Source organism: Barbus barbus (genome assembly GCF_936440315.1).
Source record: "Barbus barbus genome assembly, chromosome: 12".
Taxonomy (NCBI): Eukaryota; Metazoa; Chordata; class Actinopteri; order Cypriniformes; family Cyprinidae; genus Barbus; species Barbus barbus.
In genome coordinates, this window is record NC_136740.1 from 11,077,501 (window position 1) to 11,095,600 (window position 18,100).

At 37.7% G+C, this 18,100-nt stretch overlaps 1 protein-coding gene and 1 pseudogene across 2 annotated transcripts; both read right to left on the minus strand.

Annotated features, from left to right (window-relative positions):
- Positions 1–986: 986 nt before the first annotated feature.
- Positions 987–7,445, minus strand: LOC306877617 (large ribosomal subunit protein eL18). The gene is made up of 7 exons (XM_079429477.1): positions 7,286–7,445; positions 6,638–6,724; positions 6,403–6,510; positions 6,143–6,241; positions 3,133–3,256; positions 1,232–1,301; positions 987–1,126 (listed from the first exon to the last, which is right to left on the minus strand). The coding sequence occupies exons 1-7, from the start codon at positions 7,286–7,288 to the stop codon at positions 1,051–1,053; spliced, it is 567 nt and encodes a 188-aa protein (XP_079285603.1). The 5' UTR covers positions 7,289–7,445; the 3' UTR covers positions 987–1,050.
- A 922-nt stretch (positions 7,446–8,367) lies between these two features.
- Positions 8,368–9,414, minus strand: LOC306878521 (mpv17-like protein; annotated as a pseudogene). Its single transcript has 4 exons — positions 8,928–9,414; positions 8,725–8,795; positions 8,582–8,611; positions 8,368–8,487 (listed from the first exon to the last, which is right to left on the minus strand). The product of its transcript is annotated as a mpv17-like protein (transcript).
- Positions 9,415–18,100: the final 8,686 nt, after the last annotated feature.

The window sequence follows — 18,100 nt, forward strand, 5'->3', positions numbered from 1 at the left end:
TAGCAAAACTCCTTTGAATACCGGCCAAGTACTTCACATCGGTTTTTTTTCCACATACTTCCTTTTGCTTCCAGTTGCACCATTTTACTTCTACATTTGCATGGTCATCCTACAAATGGCAACAATTTTGCATTTTAATTGAGGGCACTATATGTTCTATGGCTTTCTCTCAAAACCGTGATCTGCATTGACATAAGTTCTGTACTCAAAACTGTATTTCATTTACACTACAAAGTTAAAAAAATGACTATACTTGCATGCATTTACTTACTTTTTTGGCAAGCTGATATGCCATTGCAAACAGTGACAACAATGCCATACAGTGGAACAGACTCAATACTTAATCTAAAACTAACTTTAAACCAATTCTTCCAGTTTAAACCAGTTCCTCCAAGTTATTGCCTTCCATAAAGAGTTTAGAATAGTTTAACGTTTGAAAATTTAACAATTACTGAAATGTTGCAAAAAAAGAAATTAGGTAATTAAATAGCACAAGACTTGCCTGATAAGATCATTAAAAAAAAAAAAACTTTTTCATCATGAATTTAAATTGTGAGCTAAATTAGATATTTACACATTTATGGAAACTTTTCATAAATGTTTAACTCAATCTGCTTAGAGCTTGTTTTGTGCAAACGTAAGTGCAAATTAAAATGGAAAATTCAAGGTTGATTCAAGGTCTGCACCTTTCCTCTGACGTTAACTTCTTTTAACTTGACAATTCGAATTCTTAGTGATCTTTGAGTTAATTCTGAAACTGTATTGGAAACCATACGCACATGTACAGTTGTCAACAAAACATTTCATCATTAGGTTTGCTTTTTCCACCTGATGTGGTTGTCACAGTCATTTCAGTGCATCAGGTACATGTAGGTTGTCAATTTCACAGTAAAGACGATTCAAAAAGGAAAAAAAACAGCAGACTACTGCAAAACACAAAGCTTTTTTGAACAGATCATAAAATTAGATGAAGCAATTCCAAAAGATTGTTTTTGGAATATTATCCAATCTTTATTTGCATCACAATATTGAATACAAAAAGACAGATATTTAGTTCTTGTATCCTCGGCTGGCTCTACGACCACGGGCACGCTCGAACTTCCTGCCTTTGGAGCGCACATAGGGTCTAGAGAACAGAGAAACATGCTTTGAGTTAAACTGTTCATCAAAATGATCAACATATCAAAAAGTTTATGACAGCTTAAAATTAAAGTGCATATTGTTTCCTTACTTGGTATGGCTGTGGGGGGTTCCAGGAGCTTTGCCAAAATGCCTGTACACCTCTCTGGCCTTACGGGGTCCTGCGGACAAACACGATCAGAGAATTAACAACCCTGAGCTTAGCTGAAAACAAAACGTCTTCATTGAAAAAAACAGGGTTTCTGCAGAATTTTTAAGACCTGCACAAATAATAATACTATGTGATCAGGGTAGGGAAATGTCTAATACCATACTAAACTGTAAAATTACTGTAAAAAGCATAATTTACAGTTCAGATACAAGTTTTCACAAACTATTTTTTTTTTATAAAATGATACTTTACATTTCAGCCTTTAAACCATTTTTAAGAAAATGGATGTCAAAATATCAATAAAGTATTATATCAATTAAATAAATTAGGGGTGTGCGATATTGACAAAAACTCAATTTTCTGGGAATTTATCGATAACAATAATTAGACTATTTTGCGCTGACAGCTGACTCCTGAATTTTTTGATATTCTTCATAATCTGTGAGGTCAGTTCACAGCAGTGATAGAAATTAATAACTTCCAACTTTATGGGCCTTTTTACCTTTAAGCCACTTTTCTTTTCTTTTTTTTACACAAGTGTGTACAATCTTTTGACTCAAATTCTTGTATTTGGGCTGTTACCAAGCAAATTAAATCGGTATCAACAAAGCTGATCTTTGCAATGCATTGGAAACACAGAAGCTGCATTAGAAGTGACGTCTAGATGCATTTACACACCGTTTAATGCAGCTCTGAGGGACACGGAATACTTTAATCTTCAGTCACAAATGCATAAATAATGTTTTGATATTTTAAACAAAACATTGAAAATTGATGTTTGCAATTATTTTAAAAATGAAAAGGTACCTTAAATGTGAAATTAAAACTGCCAGTAGGTGGCAACAAGTCACTTAAGTGAGTCATTGCGATTGAACCGAATCATTTAAACGGTTGATTCATTCAGGGACGAAACACCGTCATGTTGCTCAGAGATGCAAAACAGCGCTGTAGCTGTGTTTGGAATGATTTTTGTTGGAGAAAGAGCAAGAACAGGAAGCATGGCGTCTAAAACGCAAGTCTCTTAAGATTAACTTATTGTTTATTGAACTATTGTATAAAATCAATATCACATTTGTAATCATGATGACTTTTGGGAAAAAAACTGCACTCTGCGTGTGATATTAACTATATGAAATGATAAATGTATACATTTTCTGCCATTCTAAATGCATTTTAATAGACTGATTCATGCAGTGAAAGAACGCACTATAAATGCACACGTGCTCTTGTCTGTTAGTCTAGGTGTTTTGTTTGCTTTTCGCAATATACTTGATAATATCAATTCGCACATCATTCAAACAACAATTACGATATTATCGCAGACCATACATGTCGCACACCCCTACACAGTTTAGATTTTTATAATGCATTGTCTTCTTATCGATCCACCAGCTCACATTTAAAGCTCTGCGTGTTTGCAGGGTAAAAACATGGGTCAATTTTTGCATTTGTTCTCTGAACAAAACAGTTTTATTGAAAATGCTTATTCATTCTCTGACAGCAGGTGGAGCATTTGGTAGAATATAACCGTTTCCCCGGTAACGGTAACACAAAGCAGCACAGCACCAGACTTTGAACGTGCAGCGCTCATGTTTATTTCATGAAATCATAGCCTTTTGAAGTTTGTCACATTCAGCCAATTCTGATCTTTCCACCCCCAAATTGAAGACCTCTTGAAATCATAATCATAACTTTCTTGTACAATTTAAGACTTTTTAAAGGCCTTAAATTTGAACAAATTACATTTTTAAAACTAAATTTAATAATTTTTAAGACTTTAAGATCAATTTGACTGAACTGAATTTGTACTGAAGTTGTATCCTTGCTTTACGAACACGTACCTGACAACAGAACGGTGCCATGTCCTCTAGGTGCAGTAAGTGCCAGCTGGTCAAAGGTCATGATCTGTCCACCAGCCTTCAAGATCCTGCTACGAGCACGGTCGGTTAACTTTAGGGCACAAACCTGTGAGAAAACAGGAAAGGGAAATGATCATTTAGGCATTGAGACAACCTCACACTCTGTGCTTTCATCGGCAGGTGAAACACACCTAAATACTTTGCAGCTGTCAACAGAGAGAGACTTGAGAAACATTTATGTATCACAAAAAAAAAAAAAAAGACAAAGCAGATAACAGCGCCATTAAATGCAATTAATTAAAATGACTTAAAATTAAAATGCAATTAAACAACAATAAAACAGCACAAGTTTGCACAATTTGGCCAATAATATTAAATTTATCAATAATACATTTATTCTTGTTATTACCATTTCTCAAATCAATAAAGAAATTAAAACATGACAATTTTAATGTCTACATTTTCAACCATTAAATTGTATTTTGTTTCAGGCTTCTCATTACAACTATGAGAAGATGGCTGGTCTATGTTGCGTTCCCAAAAGCAAGCATTTAAAAAAGGAACAAAAACAATGTCATTGAGCACATATGCTGAGATACTGCTGTATCAACGGTCTTTCTACTTCTAATTTTTTCCTACATAAATGAATTAGATTGGACAACACATGATGGAACATGCACTGGGTCATGTTTGCATGAACTAGATCAAGCTGAACTATGAAACTACGGACCACAAACTCAAGACCAAAGCGATTTCCATCTCAAAGTTCTGTAAAGAGTTCCATCAACTCATTTCTCAACCAGCTGCTTGGATCACAATAGGGGGCTTCAGCAAACTTCCAAGGGTGCTTAAGCCCTATTTGTATGATAATTGTTTCTCATGGGAACGTCTGTAAAAATAAATCTGCATGGCTCCTCAGAGATAAAACTTGTGTTCGGATGAAGATAAATGCACGGTGATGTATGAGCTTCTCACATGGTCAGTCACACGGCTTGAACAAGTCATAAATTAATATTTAATAATAGGAAAATATCGTATTTATGCATTTAAATATCCTCTCTAATAGGAAAATGGACACGCTATTGTTTAAATGGTTTTCGGTGTTGCATAATGTGGAAATTGTAACAAGTTCATGATTTCTCTTATTTACATAAGGTAAAAATTTTACTCTGCTACTTGTTTTTTTTTTTTCAATTACATCGCATATATGTTGCAATAACAGCCCGTTTCAAATGCTTAAGTGCTCCTCTTTTTGTTCCTAAAAGCTCCCACTCACTGTAGTGGAGTGGTGATAAAATACTGTTCTTGTGTCCATCTTTAAAAAGCATGCAAATTACCACAAAGCACAGTTACGGTGCTTGCCAAAGGCTAAAAAGCATTAGCAAAATAACGTTTAGATTTATCCCTTCTTGTAATCTCAGATTTGGATTAAGATTGCAATTAAATTAATACACAAACTTGGTGTTTGTCAAGAAAACAGTAGGTAATATTGCTGGGAATTTTTTACCGTCACACCAACATTCTTATTTAAGCGGCAATAAATTATAACGCTAAAATACACAAAACCAAGATGTAAACTAAAGTCATTTAGACTTTCAGTAACTTATTGAATATACTAATATTAAAACTTTAAAAACCATTAAAAAACCCAAATTACTTACGATTTATAAATAGGGCTGGGTATCGTTCAAAAATGTTCGATATCGATACCGGTTCCTGAACGATACTTTTTTCGATACCAATTTTATGAAAACAGTTTACAATATCTCAAAAAACTTTGGTTTTATTTTTTTCAGCTTGTTGACATGTATACAGACTCAAAGACTCATCTCCTGAGCCACTGCACAAAGGAACAAAATATAGCCAACACAATAAATCAGTGCAAATAATTTTAATAAAGCTCAAATAGTTTTCAGTTTACACTAGTGCGTGCTCGTTTTAAAACGCATAGCTCAGACAGAATCATCATTTCTATTCATTTATTCTAGATTGTTAAAGACTTCAAGAAATTTAAAATCTTTATCCACTTTCATAAGTGGGTGTTTTATTTTCTTTCACCATATGTTTTATTGTTATTAAATTCTGGTGTAGTATGTCTAATTATTTGAATGCATAAAAACTACTTAGTTTATTCAAATTTATTCTTAAAACAGCCTTATGAAATGTTTTCTTTTTCCTCAGAAATTCTGTGTTCTGTATCTGGTTTTCAAATGAAGGCATAAAACATTTCATTTTTCTTTTAAATTATTGAAAATAAAACTATTTATTTTGGCAAACAAAATTTTACTATTAAAATTAAAACATGGAAGAAATGTTGTGTGATTAATTTAAAAAATAAGAGTTTTAATAATTTTAATAGTAGCCTAGTAGTAGCAGTATGTACTGTCATACTGCTACAACAATATTAATATATTTCTGCCGCAGTGTCTTCGAGTTAAACCGAACTTTTATTTTGACGGGTTTCCGGGAATACCTTTACAGTTCTGTGTGTATATGATATGACGCAAGTTTTACTCAAATCAAATGGTAAAATGCTCATGAAGTGACTCTCAGAGCAGTTCTAGAGCTGTTGTTCATGTGTTTATGTCCTCATTTAGTGAGACTGCAGACGCTGAAATGTCACGCGAGCTTCAGTCTGTGTCAAGTAAGCGAAACTGCGCGATATAGAGAGCAGCTCCGTGCGCTTTCGAAACGCTCTCGCGGATGTCAAACACTGATCAATCAGCGCCGCGCCGCTTCTAGCCAAATACACCTAGTGCTGCAGGCTTATTGGCTCACTGACGTTAATGAGATTAACCCCTTAGGTATCGTAATTTGGTACCGACCGTATACTTACAAAAAAAAAAACTTTTAGCAAAGTTCAGCATCTCTTAAAAACATTTCCCATGAACACATGGGAAGACTCAGAAGCAAGACGGATGTGCAGATGTGTGGACAGACGGACCTTGAACACAATAATGTTATCATAATGACTTTCATTGTCTGGTCTTACCTTCAGTTTAGGGATGTTCTGAATCCTGACGTCATCAGTAATAGTTCCCACAACAACAGCAGTCAGGTTTTCACGGCCTGGAAGCTTCATCTGACGGATCTACATGCAAAAAAGAAATTAAGTTTACAATAATTTAAATAGTCACTTGTTCATCTTTTTGAAGATAAAATAAAGTTTTCTTAAGTGACGAGGCTTAACACAACAGGGCAAATGTAAATGAGATGTGCATATACAGGAGTAAAATTGTGGTTGAAACCCACCAGTCGGGACAAGGCCATTGGAGGGCGGTTGGTCTTGCTCATGAAGAGTCTTCTCAGGATGACCTTGTTGAAGGGAGCATCAGAACGGCGAGACAGGAATCTGTACAACTACAATAACAAAAAATGCATTGGTATAAAATGAAAGCAACAAACAGACAACCCATGCAATCAGCCATAGAAGTGTACATCCTCAACTTGCTTATTTATGTGTCTTAAGATTCATTATAGTTCTTACCTTAACCAAGAGCCTCAGGTAAATATCCTGACTTTTGGGCTCCTTCCTGTGAACCTTACGGTCCTTGTTGTGTCTGATGTCAACTCCCTTTAAGATCAAACACAATCATCATTTACACACAAATAAAAATCCCTGGAGCAGTGTCAGATTTAGCACGCTCTCAGTAGAGTAACTTAACTAGCAAACATTAACTAGCCACAATGACGCATAATGGCTATAATTACTACAAAACCAACGTGAAAAGATAACTTCATATTAATACATTTGTCTCAGATACACAGGGACTGCTAGCACTAACAGAGTTAGCTTAGCCAACACGAGTTTGCTCTAGCACTCTACCTTGTCTAGGAAACTAATGAAATATCAGCATATTTTGAATATCTGGATATACAAAATGTTAATAAGAGTGACACGTTGTCGTTAGACATCTGTAAGTATTTTAACACACGACACATGAATGGGAATGTGCGCTAGCCGACATTTACTTACTAAATCCACACACAATCCACTACAATACACATATTTTTTGACTTGTGGCACTATGTAATGCTTCTAAACATCATCTGCGGCAGAATTAAGAGAGATACAGCTGAGGATGGAGGTAGATTTTGGACACTGGTACATTCCACAAGAAATCAAGCTACCTACCATCTTGGACTCAGAGTGGAAAGGGAGAAGGAAAGCTCGCGAGAGGACGTAGAACGAGATTACGGAACTCCAAGAGTCATGTGACTGTAAAGGTGGGTCCGGATTGGTGCAGGCTTCCTGTCTGAAAAATATTGAGCTTGCTTCTGGTTTGTCACACAGATAACACACTTAAACATTGCTAGGTACACTATTTATTGAAATTCATTCTAAAACGCGTTTAACCAGGCAAACAGATTGAAATGTAAGGAAAATCTAAACGAGGATGACTGCAAGGTTAATAATGACTTCATGTCTGTAGTGTAATCTTTAATGTTTTGAGGGGAAATTAAATTTGCAGATGTTTTCAGGAAATCTTAGTGACTGGTAGGCTAAAATTACCACTAAGACAAAAATAAAGATTTTTACTTTTAAGCAGCTGAAATAAACCTACAATTGACTTTTTTTGACAAGCCACAGCATTTTTTTTCCTTAAAATAAAAATAATAATATAATGAATGTCTATTGTCCCTGATAAATAAATATTATATATTTTTATATAAATTAATAAATGCAATAATAATATCATTGTAGTTCCCCCATTATATATAACCAATTCCTATTGTTTTATTTCAATAAATCTATAACATTTCCCTCCTAAGCATGAATCGTGAATGAAATGAAATCAGCATGAAATGAAAATTCACCCAAACTATTTACTCAACTCTGGTTTTAGATCTTTTTGTGAATGATTCATCTGTGTTCTGCCCACATAACCTATCAAAATCAACAACCGATGCATAGAACCAAGTCCACACCCTTCATTTTTTCTTTTTTGATAATCCATTTTACTCTAATTTCAGTGTGGAAGTAAATATCTTTCACTACCACCATTTCGGGGGTAAGAAATAATTCAGTCCAATAGAATGGAGACAAGCAACATTATTTGCTCAGATTGAATGTTGTTTAAAACATCAGCCAGCTTTATTGCATCCCTTATATGTAATATGTACATAGTTGCATTTATGCATTATATGTTGCATATGTTGATTAAAGAAAGTCCATGTTTGGGCTAAATTCAAAGCCAAGCAGCTGCAGAGTAAAGCCTAAGTCAGGAAGTCACTCTTCTGTTGCTTGAAATGACACAAGAAGACAGTCCAGACAAGAGCGACTCCTCCAACAAAAACAGTACGAGCCACCGGCGGGATCAGCGAGAAGTTCACAGCCTGAGACATGAAAAATATAATTTAGGGAGAAAATGAGGAAACCTTTTAGAAACAGATGAACAGAAGTAAACAAATGGATGGACTAATATAGTACCTGCATTGTTGACCAATACACTACTCCAGTCTACTTGAGAGACAGAAAAGTAAACCAGTGTGTTAGAATCGCTCCTGAACCTTTAATATTTACATTTATGTTGAATATAGTACTTGTGTTCTTCCTGTGTTTGTTGTTGTTACCTTATAAAAAGTCCAACATTTAGTTCTCCAGTCTTCAAGGGGATCTTCTGCACCCTCCAATGTGCTCAGCCCTTTAGAAGTGTAATAAACGCTTTAGTAAAACATTTCCAACTATCAATTCATATGCACATATATTTATGTATTGATTTCGTTCAATTATGAAAGTAGAAGTGGAAGTATGACGAAAAACCCCTGGTTCTCACCAATGTAGAAAGCACTTATTGTCATAGGAGCTGCAAATAGCTGGTCCAGAAACACTTTAAGTGACACTCTTCTGATCCCTCCTCCTGGAAACATCCTCTCCAGTCCACGTAGCCAATGGTAATTGAAGTTGGCATGAAAGCAGAACCCAACCAGTGCCACCCGAGCAGTCTGGGCCCAGTTGATGCTGTGAAGCTGTGGAGCACGTTATACTGGAGCTGATGTTTTATTTATTTCCAAAGCTTTTTTATTTCCTTCTGAGTCCCTTATTTTATCATCTGTCTTTGCTTCTCCAGCCACAGTTAATTCCTCAACGGAAGTGTTGGAGGTATCTTGTCCCACTCGATCCAGTTTGTGAACTGTACCTTTGTCCTGAGATTTTCCCATCATGCTTTGCTGAATGAGGTCTGCTGTGGCAAAAAGCGTTGTGTATCCCACCACATTGGAGATGTATGGATGAGATTTAAACAAAGCCCATGCTCTGCTCATGATGACCACTAAACAAGGATGATAAATATTTTATTACACTGAAATATGCACATTGGTTCGGCCTGATCTAAAAGTCATTTAATCTGAATGTGAGGTTTTTTAATGTTTACAAATGACAATGATCCCTCTGACTGATTCTTGTAAAACAAGCAGGCTGACTGGTCAAACATAGACCAATTGGACCTGTTTGTTGAGTGTTTGTGATAACGTTTATCAGTCAGTGAAAGAATGTGAGAGAAGAACACATGGTGAGAACCAGGGAAAGTAAGTTAGAAAAGAGAAACGCATTAAGCTAATAATCGGTATACAATTTTATCATGCTAATGCATGATAATCATACAAAATCAAATGCAGAAATCAGATGCACAATATGAAGTATGAAGCTCACCAATATTAAACTTGAGAGAAGGACATTGTAACACCAGGCTGAAAGATGAGGTTCTTCAAAACCGAGAGAGAACATGAGCTGCATTGACAGCAGGGATGTGTGTGTGTGTGTGTGTGTGTGTGTAGTTGTACTAAATATAGTGAAGAATCTCCTGTCCACAGACCACGGCAAATGTTACCATAGTGCTGAATGATAACGGACCCACATTGATTAATATAACTACATTCAAACAAGATGCATACCAATTTAACATTTGGGTGTTGTTAACTAAAACTACTGAAAATGGTTTATTATTTCAAATAAAGCAGAAATGCATTAGAGGAAAAACTTGTTTAAATAAATATTAGAAATGCTGCCTTGTGAACTGAAATAAAATAAGCTGAAGTATTAAAATTACAATAACTTAATATTTTTTAAAGCTAATAAGAAATATTAAGCATACTAATAAACATGACATAAAACACAACAATTAACTAAACTGACTAAAGTATAAATTAATGCGAAAACTGAAAATATAAGAATAAAAACTAATTTAAAATGTGAGTAAATATATAAATTAAAATAACATTGAGCTTGGTGTTTCTTAAACTATTATGTTATAGGTGTTCATCTTTATTCAAATTAACAGAATTACCTTTGTGACTTTTCATTTTTCATTATATGAAGGAAAATCAAAGAAATTAAGATAATAGTAATATATGCATTTTTTTCAATAAAGCTGTGATTTGGTCAAATTATGCAGATGTGAAAATATAGTTTAATTGTATGTATAAATACAGTTTCCACAACTAAATGCTATCAAACATGATGCATGATTGAAACTACTGTCACGCCTGTTTGGGATTTTGTTTCATGTTCATGTTTTCATGTCTTATTTTGTAGTTTAGTCATGTTCCTGTCTAGTCATATGATTCCCTTGCCACGTTATCCTAGTGATGGCCGCTTTTGAAACACGGCTTCATGAAGCTTCGAAACTTTTACGAATCTTGCTTGGAATCAGTGGTTCGGAGCGTGTATCAAATTGGAAAGTCACGTGATTTCAGCAAACGAATTTCAATGACTGCATCCGAGCTGACTTGCGGCCTTGTTGCCATGAGGCAATGACTTTGCAGGCAGCGCTTTTGCACGAAGGCACCTCAAGGTAGGGTAACGGTTTAATGATCTACAACAAAATAGAACGAGTTCTGGTGAAAACTAAACAAATATTTAATTACTATAATACTAATGTCTCGCTAGTAATAACATCAAAAGTGCAAAAAGTTAATCAGAATATACATTTACACACAACCACCAAACGCAACTTTCAGACGCCATCTTTATTTATTTTTTTATCTCAACCATAGGGTGCGTCTCAATCAGCTCCCTTGTTCAGTAGTCAGGGCACTGAACAGGGAGTCAGCCATTTTAAGGCCTGTCTCAATCGCGAAATCCTTCCAGTGCACTGGAACGTTCGCTCCCTGAAAAATCCCACAATGCACCGCAAAAACTAGGGAGCATTGGCGCTCACTATGCTCCCTTACCGGAAATAATATCACATTTCTGAAGCGTGAAACAAACCACACAAGCCAACTCATAAATAAAATGACACGCGATAGAAGATTTGAAAAGAGAAACCGTTTTTTTTTCAACATAATTCGTCTATTTCAACATAAACACAAATCGCTAGATAGGTAATGAACACATTTATTTAACATTTATAATTCAAATTGAGCTGAAAAGTTGGAAGAACATGTAACAGAACGATGTGTTTAAAGAGAATAAAAAATAACATCAAAAATAGATCGGTCCTGTCTGTTGTTTATTAATTCATGCGGTGATGTTCTACTATGTTGTCCGTTGACGCTGTACGTAATCATGTCACTGGAATTCGCGTGATCACTGTCCCAACGTGCAGTGAGTCAGGGAACTTACCAGTGACCGAGTTTGTGTACACGATCAACTAATTCACGAGCTCGGGAGCTAGGGAGTTGATTGAGACACACCCATAGACTGTAAAAAAAGATGGACGATGCGTCTCCGCTTCCTTCCACTTTAGAAAAGTGAAGCGAATACATCTCAGTATGGCCGCTGCCAACTTGAGTAAATGACGTCATTTGGAGCCCGAGTCTGCGCAGTAGAAATTCGTTTGGAGCCAGAGTCTGCGCAGTAGAGTCGTGAGGTGGAGCCACGGAACCAAACTCCCGCCCAAACTTGGGTTCTTCAACTCGCCTTCAGTGGACTCTCCTTACAATATACTCAACCTTCACCATGAACCCGGCAGCTTGTTTATTGCGCCTTCGACAAGGCAACCGGGCCATTGAGGAACTATGTGGCAGACGTTTGTGAACTGTGTGACCAGGTGGGTTTCAATGACATTGCTCTTAAAGGAACACTCCACTTTTTTTGAAAATAGGCTCATTTTCCAACTCCCCAAGAGTTAAACAGTTGAGTTTTACCGTTTTCGAATCCATTCAGCCGATCTCCGGATCTGGCAGTAGCACTTTTAGCGTAGCTTAGTATAGATAATTGAATCCAATTAGACCGTTAGCATCTCGCTCAAAAATTACAAAAGAGTTTTGATATTTTTCCTATTTAAAACTTGACTCTTCTGTAGTTACATCGTGTGCTAAGACTGACGGAAAATGAAAAGTTGTGATTTTCTAGGCCGATATGGCTAGGAACTATACTCTCATTCTGGCGTAATAATCAAGGAACTTTGCCGCCGTACCATGGGTGCAGGAGGCGCAATAATATTACCAGGCCCAGACGGTGTGACATCAGCCTGTCTGAAATCCTGTTCTGACCAGCTGGCCCCCATCTTCACACAGATCTTCACACAAACAGCATGAAGTCCCCTCATGCTTCAAACACTCCACCATCATCCCTGTCCCAAAGAGACCCAAGATAACAGGACTTAACGACTACAGACCTGTGGCTCTAACATCTGTGGTCATGAAGTCATTTGAAAAACTGGTCTTGGCTTATCTGAAGGACATCACTGGACCCTTACTGGACCCCCTGCAGTTTGCCTACAGAGCAAACAGGTCTGTGGATGATGCAGTCAACATGGGACTGCATTACATACTGCAACACCTGGACAGACCAGGGACTTATGTGAGGATCCTGTTTGTGGACCTCAGCTCGGCCTTTAACACTATCATTCCAAACCTCCTCCTGCCCAAACTAACTCAGCTCTCCATCCCCACCCCTGTCTGTCAGTGGATCAACAGCTTCCTGACAGGCAGGCAGCAGCTAGTGAGGATGGGAAAATACACATCCAGCACCCGCACCATCAGCACTGGAGCTCCTCAGGGCTGCGTTCTCTCCCCACTGCTCTTCTCCCTGTACACCAATGACTGCACCTCTAAAGACCCCTCTGTCAAGCTCCTGAAGTTTGCAGATGACACCACACTGATCGGCCTCATCCAGGATGGTGACGAGTCTGCTTACAGGCAGGAGGTTAAGGAGCTGTCTGTCTGGTGCAGTCTTAACAACCTGGAGCTCAACACACTCAAAACTGTGGAGATGATAGTGGACTTCAGGAGAAACCCCCCTGCTCTCCCCCCACTCACCATCATGAACAGCACTGTAACAACAGTGCAGTCATTCAGATTCCTGGCCATCTCTCAGGACCTGAAGTGGGACATTCACATTGACTTTATTGTCAAAAAGGCCCAGCAGAGGTTGTACTTCGATCGCCAGCTGAGGAAGTTCAACCTGCTACGGGAGCTGCTGAAACAGTTCTACTCTGCCATCATTGGATTCGTACTCTGCACTTCAGTAACTGTCTGGTTCAGCTCAGCTACCAAATCTGACCTCAGAAGACTACAGAGGGTAGTCTGGACTGTTGAGCAAATCATTGGTACAACCCTCCCCACTCTCCAAGAACTGTACTTATCCAGAGTGAGCAAAAGGGCTGGTAAAATCACTCTGGACCCCTCACACCCAGCACACTCCCTCTTTGGACTGTCTGGTCGATGCTACAGAGCTCTGAGCACCAGAACGGCCAGGCACAGGAACAGTTTCTTCCCTCAGGCAATCCATCTCATGAACATTTGAACTCTTAACAATAAACATGAAACACACAACACTATCATACTTTTTATTTTTTATTTAACACACATACTTATTACATTTCAAATTTGCACCTAACATACCTATACATTCTAAATTGTCTATTTTGTATATTGTGTTTGTGCTATTTTGCACATTGCCCATTTTGTATATTTGTACTTTTTTTATTTTAATCTGTGTCCTGTCCTGTCGCTGTCGTTCTGTTGCACTGTGGAGCTTCTGACACCAAAACAAATTCCTTGTATGTGCAAACATACCTGGCAATAAAGCTAATTCTGATTCTGATTCTGAAAGTAGTCCCCAGCTAGGTAAATAGTTATGATTGAGTGGCTCTGCATTTACTGTTGGGATGGCTGATGAGGAGCCCTGCAATTTTGCAGTTCCATCTGCACCAGAGCACATTCACGTCCCAACTGTTATGTCTAGATTTGTTCACGTCATGCCTGCCAAGCCAGCGCTTGCTCACATCATGTTTGCCAAGCCACAGCTTGCACGTCACGTCTGCCAAGCCAGGGCCTGTTCATGTCATGTCGGCCACACAAGAGTCTCTTTGCAAGATGGCCGCCACGCCTGAGCCTCACCACGCCATGGCCGTCATGTCAGAACCTCATCATGTCACAGCTGCTACTCCTGATTCTTGACTCATCATGACTGCCATGTCAGAGCCTACAGTCAAGATGGCTGCCACGGCAGAGCCTTGTCATGCCATGGATGCCATGCAAGTTTCCCCTAAGAATTGTTTTGGGGGGAGGGCTATAGTACCCAAGCTTCTGCGGATGCGGTGCTTGGGCCAGGACTGATTGCCAGTGTGATGGACCCACCTTTGATGACCGTGCGAAGAGCTGCCATCCCCAGGGCCTCAGCACTGACTATGACAGAGACTGTTCCCCTATCCTCTGTGCATCCTGTTATGGCGGTAGCCATCCTGTGTGTTTGGGCTACTTACTGCTCTGTTACCCAAGTCCACGAGTCTGCTCCAGAGGCCTCTCCTGTCCATGAGTCTGCTCCAGAGGCCTCTCCTGTCCACGCGTCTGTCCCAGAGGTCTCACCTGTCCAAGAATCTGCCTCAGAGGCCTCTCCTCTCCATGTACCTCTGTTGGTGAGTTCTTGTTTTTGTTTATGCCAAGCCTGTCCATGCCAAGTCAAGTCTTTATTTGTTTGTATTTTGGATATCACTTTTGTTTAATAAAGCTGCACTTGGGTTCTTCAACTTGCTTTCAGTGGACTCTCATTACAACTACACTGTTTTGTCCTTCTCATGACTTTTCCAAAAAACAAAAAAGCAAAAAAATGTTCCATAGAAGAAGGAACATCTCTTCCAAACAGGTTTGGAACATAATGGTGAGTAAATAATGGCAAAATTCTAATTTTTAGGGGTAAACTATCCCATTTTTCCACTATGGACTTATTTGGCACTAGTTTAATTTATCTATTAACAACTGCATACATGCATCACACCAGAATTCTTTCCTTTTAAGTGAACTATCCCTTTAAAAATGAATCTAATTTAAAATATAAATGCTATATGTGGGTATAGAATATTTCATTTTCTTTGGAGTTATAAATTAAGCATGCACAGTTAAAATGATCTGCTGCTATGAATCATGTCATATTTCCTGTCCTCTGGACCTCGTTCTATTATGTTGATATGTAATAACAACATTTTGTCTGAGGGCTGAAAAGTGAAGGCAATTTGTCTGTGGCAACCAGCAGAGCTCTCAGACAGGAGAATGTGTTAATGAGGATCCGAGATTAAAGAGATCAATTAAAGGCCCGTTAAGCGCTTAACCGGTGCTCTGTGTTTGCTAACACTTAACAAGCACTGTTTTTGACAATGCTTAAAGAGAGCACACGGCCCAAACCAGTTGACTTCTAGGTAATTGCTTTTCTTTTCATTTCTCTGCACTTCTCTGTTCTCTTTAATGGTGCTGTCTTGCCATCCTTTATCTAAGCAGACAAAGAATCACTCATTCTGTGGCATCAATGAATCAATGCAACCCTCCCCTCATCATTCACTCTCTCTGTCTCTCTCGGTTTCTTGGTCAGTCAGGGTACATGACCTGTGCAAAGCCTTTTGCTTTTCTGTGTGCTTCATTTCAAAGTGGATTCTTACTGAGTAACAGAAGGTAAGTTGGGCTCTCATATAGAAAGATTTAATTTGGTTACCATCAGGTTTTAGAGATCTAAATCTTATTTTAATGCAGTGTTGAAGTAGTTCTGCTACTTTAGTTTTTGTGGTACATGACTGCAAAACAAAATGTTGAAATACTGAGCATGAGCTATTTTGACAATCTTTGACCATTTAGAAAAGTAACTGAATCTGATGTTGAATATGATTTCCTTTTTTCTCTCTCTCTTTCTTATATTTTATCTTCATTGTATTTCCAAAGCTATGCGTCCATCCAGTATTTTGACCTTTGAACCAGGGTTGGAGTCTGGAGTGCCATGGGGCCGTGATCTTTTTACTTTTGTGACTTCAGCAGCTGGTCACATGATGAGGACTTTGCAAAGACCACGTAAAAACAAGCCATCAAAACGACAAGTCAATCATCGCAGGTTTCTGCACAACATGATACAGAGGTATGTATACTGGATATATTCATATTGTTCAAAGATCAGTACATTTTATTTTAATGTGTTAAGCTTATGCACATTGAGGCTGCTTTATTTGATCAAAAAATATAGTAGAAAAGTAATATTGTGAAATATTGTTACAATTTTAAATAACTGTTTTCTATTTTAATATTTTAAAATTTCATTTATTCCTGTGAAAGCAAAGCTGAATTTTCTGCATAATTTTTCCAGTCTTCAGTGTCACATGATCCTTCAGAACTTATTCTAATATGCTGACTTGGCGCTCAATAAATGTTTCTTTTTATTATTAATGTTGAATAAAGTTACTTAAAAATACAGGATTTTTTGATAAACAAAGTTAAAAAGAATAACATTTATGTTTGTAGTAGATTTTTTTAAAGGTCTTTACTGTCATTTTTGATTCATTGAATGTGGCCTAAAATAAAAGATTTTTTTTTTTTTAAAGAAACTCTAACTGACCCCTGTATATTTGTATAATATATATTTTTCTATAAATGTATATATTTAATAATTACATAATTATAAATAAATATTTTAAATAATTATAATTAATATTCCGTTTGCCTCTACACAGAAAATTTGCTGAAATAGAGGCAGCGAACCATCAGCTGGCATCTGCTTTATTTTCAACTGATAACCCCCCCGATCATCTAACTCCCAGACTATCTCATATTGTAACAGAAGTCACAGACCAATCACCCAAACTTTCAAAAAAAGGTAAAAGACCTTTACTTTTTATTTTCAAAACCTGTTTGTTCTAGTTTGGTATAAGTTTGATGACTCCTTGTTCTGTTTTCTAAGCTATTGAAACTTTTATAAATGCGGACAAAACCGAAGCGCTTCCTGAACAACAAGAGGATATGTGTGACCTCTGGACATTGGACAGTCTTTTGGACACCCATGTGGCTGATAAAAGGTTCTCACCTTGCAAGTTCTCCAACAGTAGAGGAACAAATCCGAGAACTGAGAAAGATGGCAAAGCTTTGAAAAACAACCCTGCAAACTCAATGGAGAAGGACATTGACTTCAGCTTCAGCTTTGAAAGGCAGCCAGCATCTACTGATTTAGAAAGCTTGACACAAATGAACAACAGTCTCCTAGAGGACAGCATGTCCTCCTGGTTTGGGTCCACTGAAAGAACAAGAACATATTCGAAACCACGTCTCACCATGTACCATGACGTGAAGTTGCTCCCCACAGACGTTGATGTTCCAGACCTGCCACCACCTTCTCCGGTGATTTCACTATTGTCTTTGGATTCATGTGATTTGGAGGTTCAGATGCTCATAGATGCAGAGCACAATGTGAACCAAATGCAAGATGCCACAATCATAGAGAGTCTCCAAATGGATGTGGTGGACGACCTTGACCTACTGGATTGTTCTGGTACTCATGGAGATCTGGATAAAATGGCTGAGTGGATGAATCAGAGTGAAGAGGATGGACGATGTTTACAGGAAACATGTGTGTTTCCAAGCTCTCTGGATTCAGATCTAGAGAACCTAACAGGTTCTGGTAGCGGGGCCACCAACTCCATGTCCAATTTGGGCCAAACAGGTCATGAAGTTTTTGCTAATGTTCTCTGTAGTCAAGAGCCACATAGACGTAGTTTCCATCATGATCAAATAAACTATGCTATGAACCACAATA

Bases quoted from the DNA above. Each gene is read 5' to 3' on its own strand.
- LOC306877617 (XM_079429477.1), bottom strand. The intron at 6,511-6,637 runs GTAAGAACTATA...TTGTTATTGTAG, and splicing joins ACCTGAGGCTCTTGGTTAAG to TTGTACAGATTCCTGTCTCG. The intron at 6,242-6,402 runs GTGGGTTTCAAC...TTTTGCATGTAG, and splicing joins CAATGGCCTTGTCCCGACTG to ATCCGTCAGATGAAGCTTCC.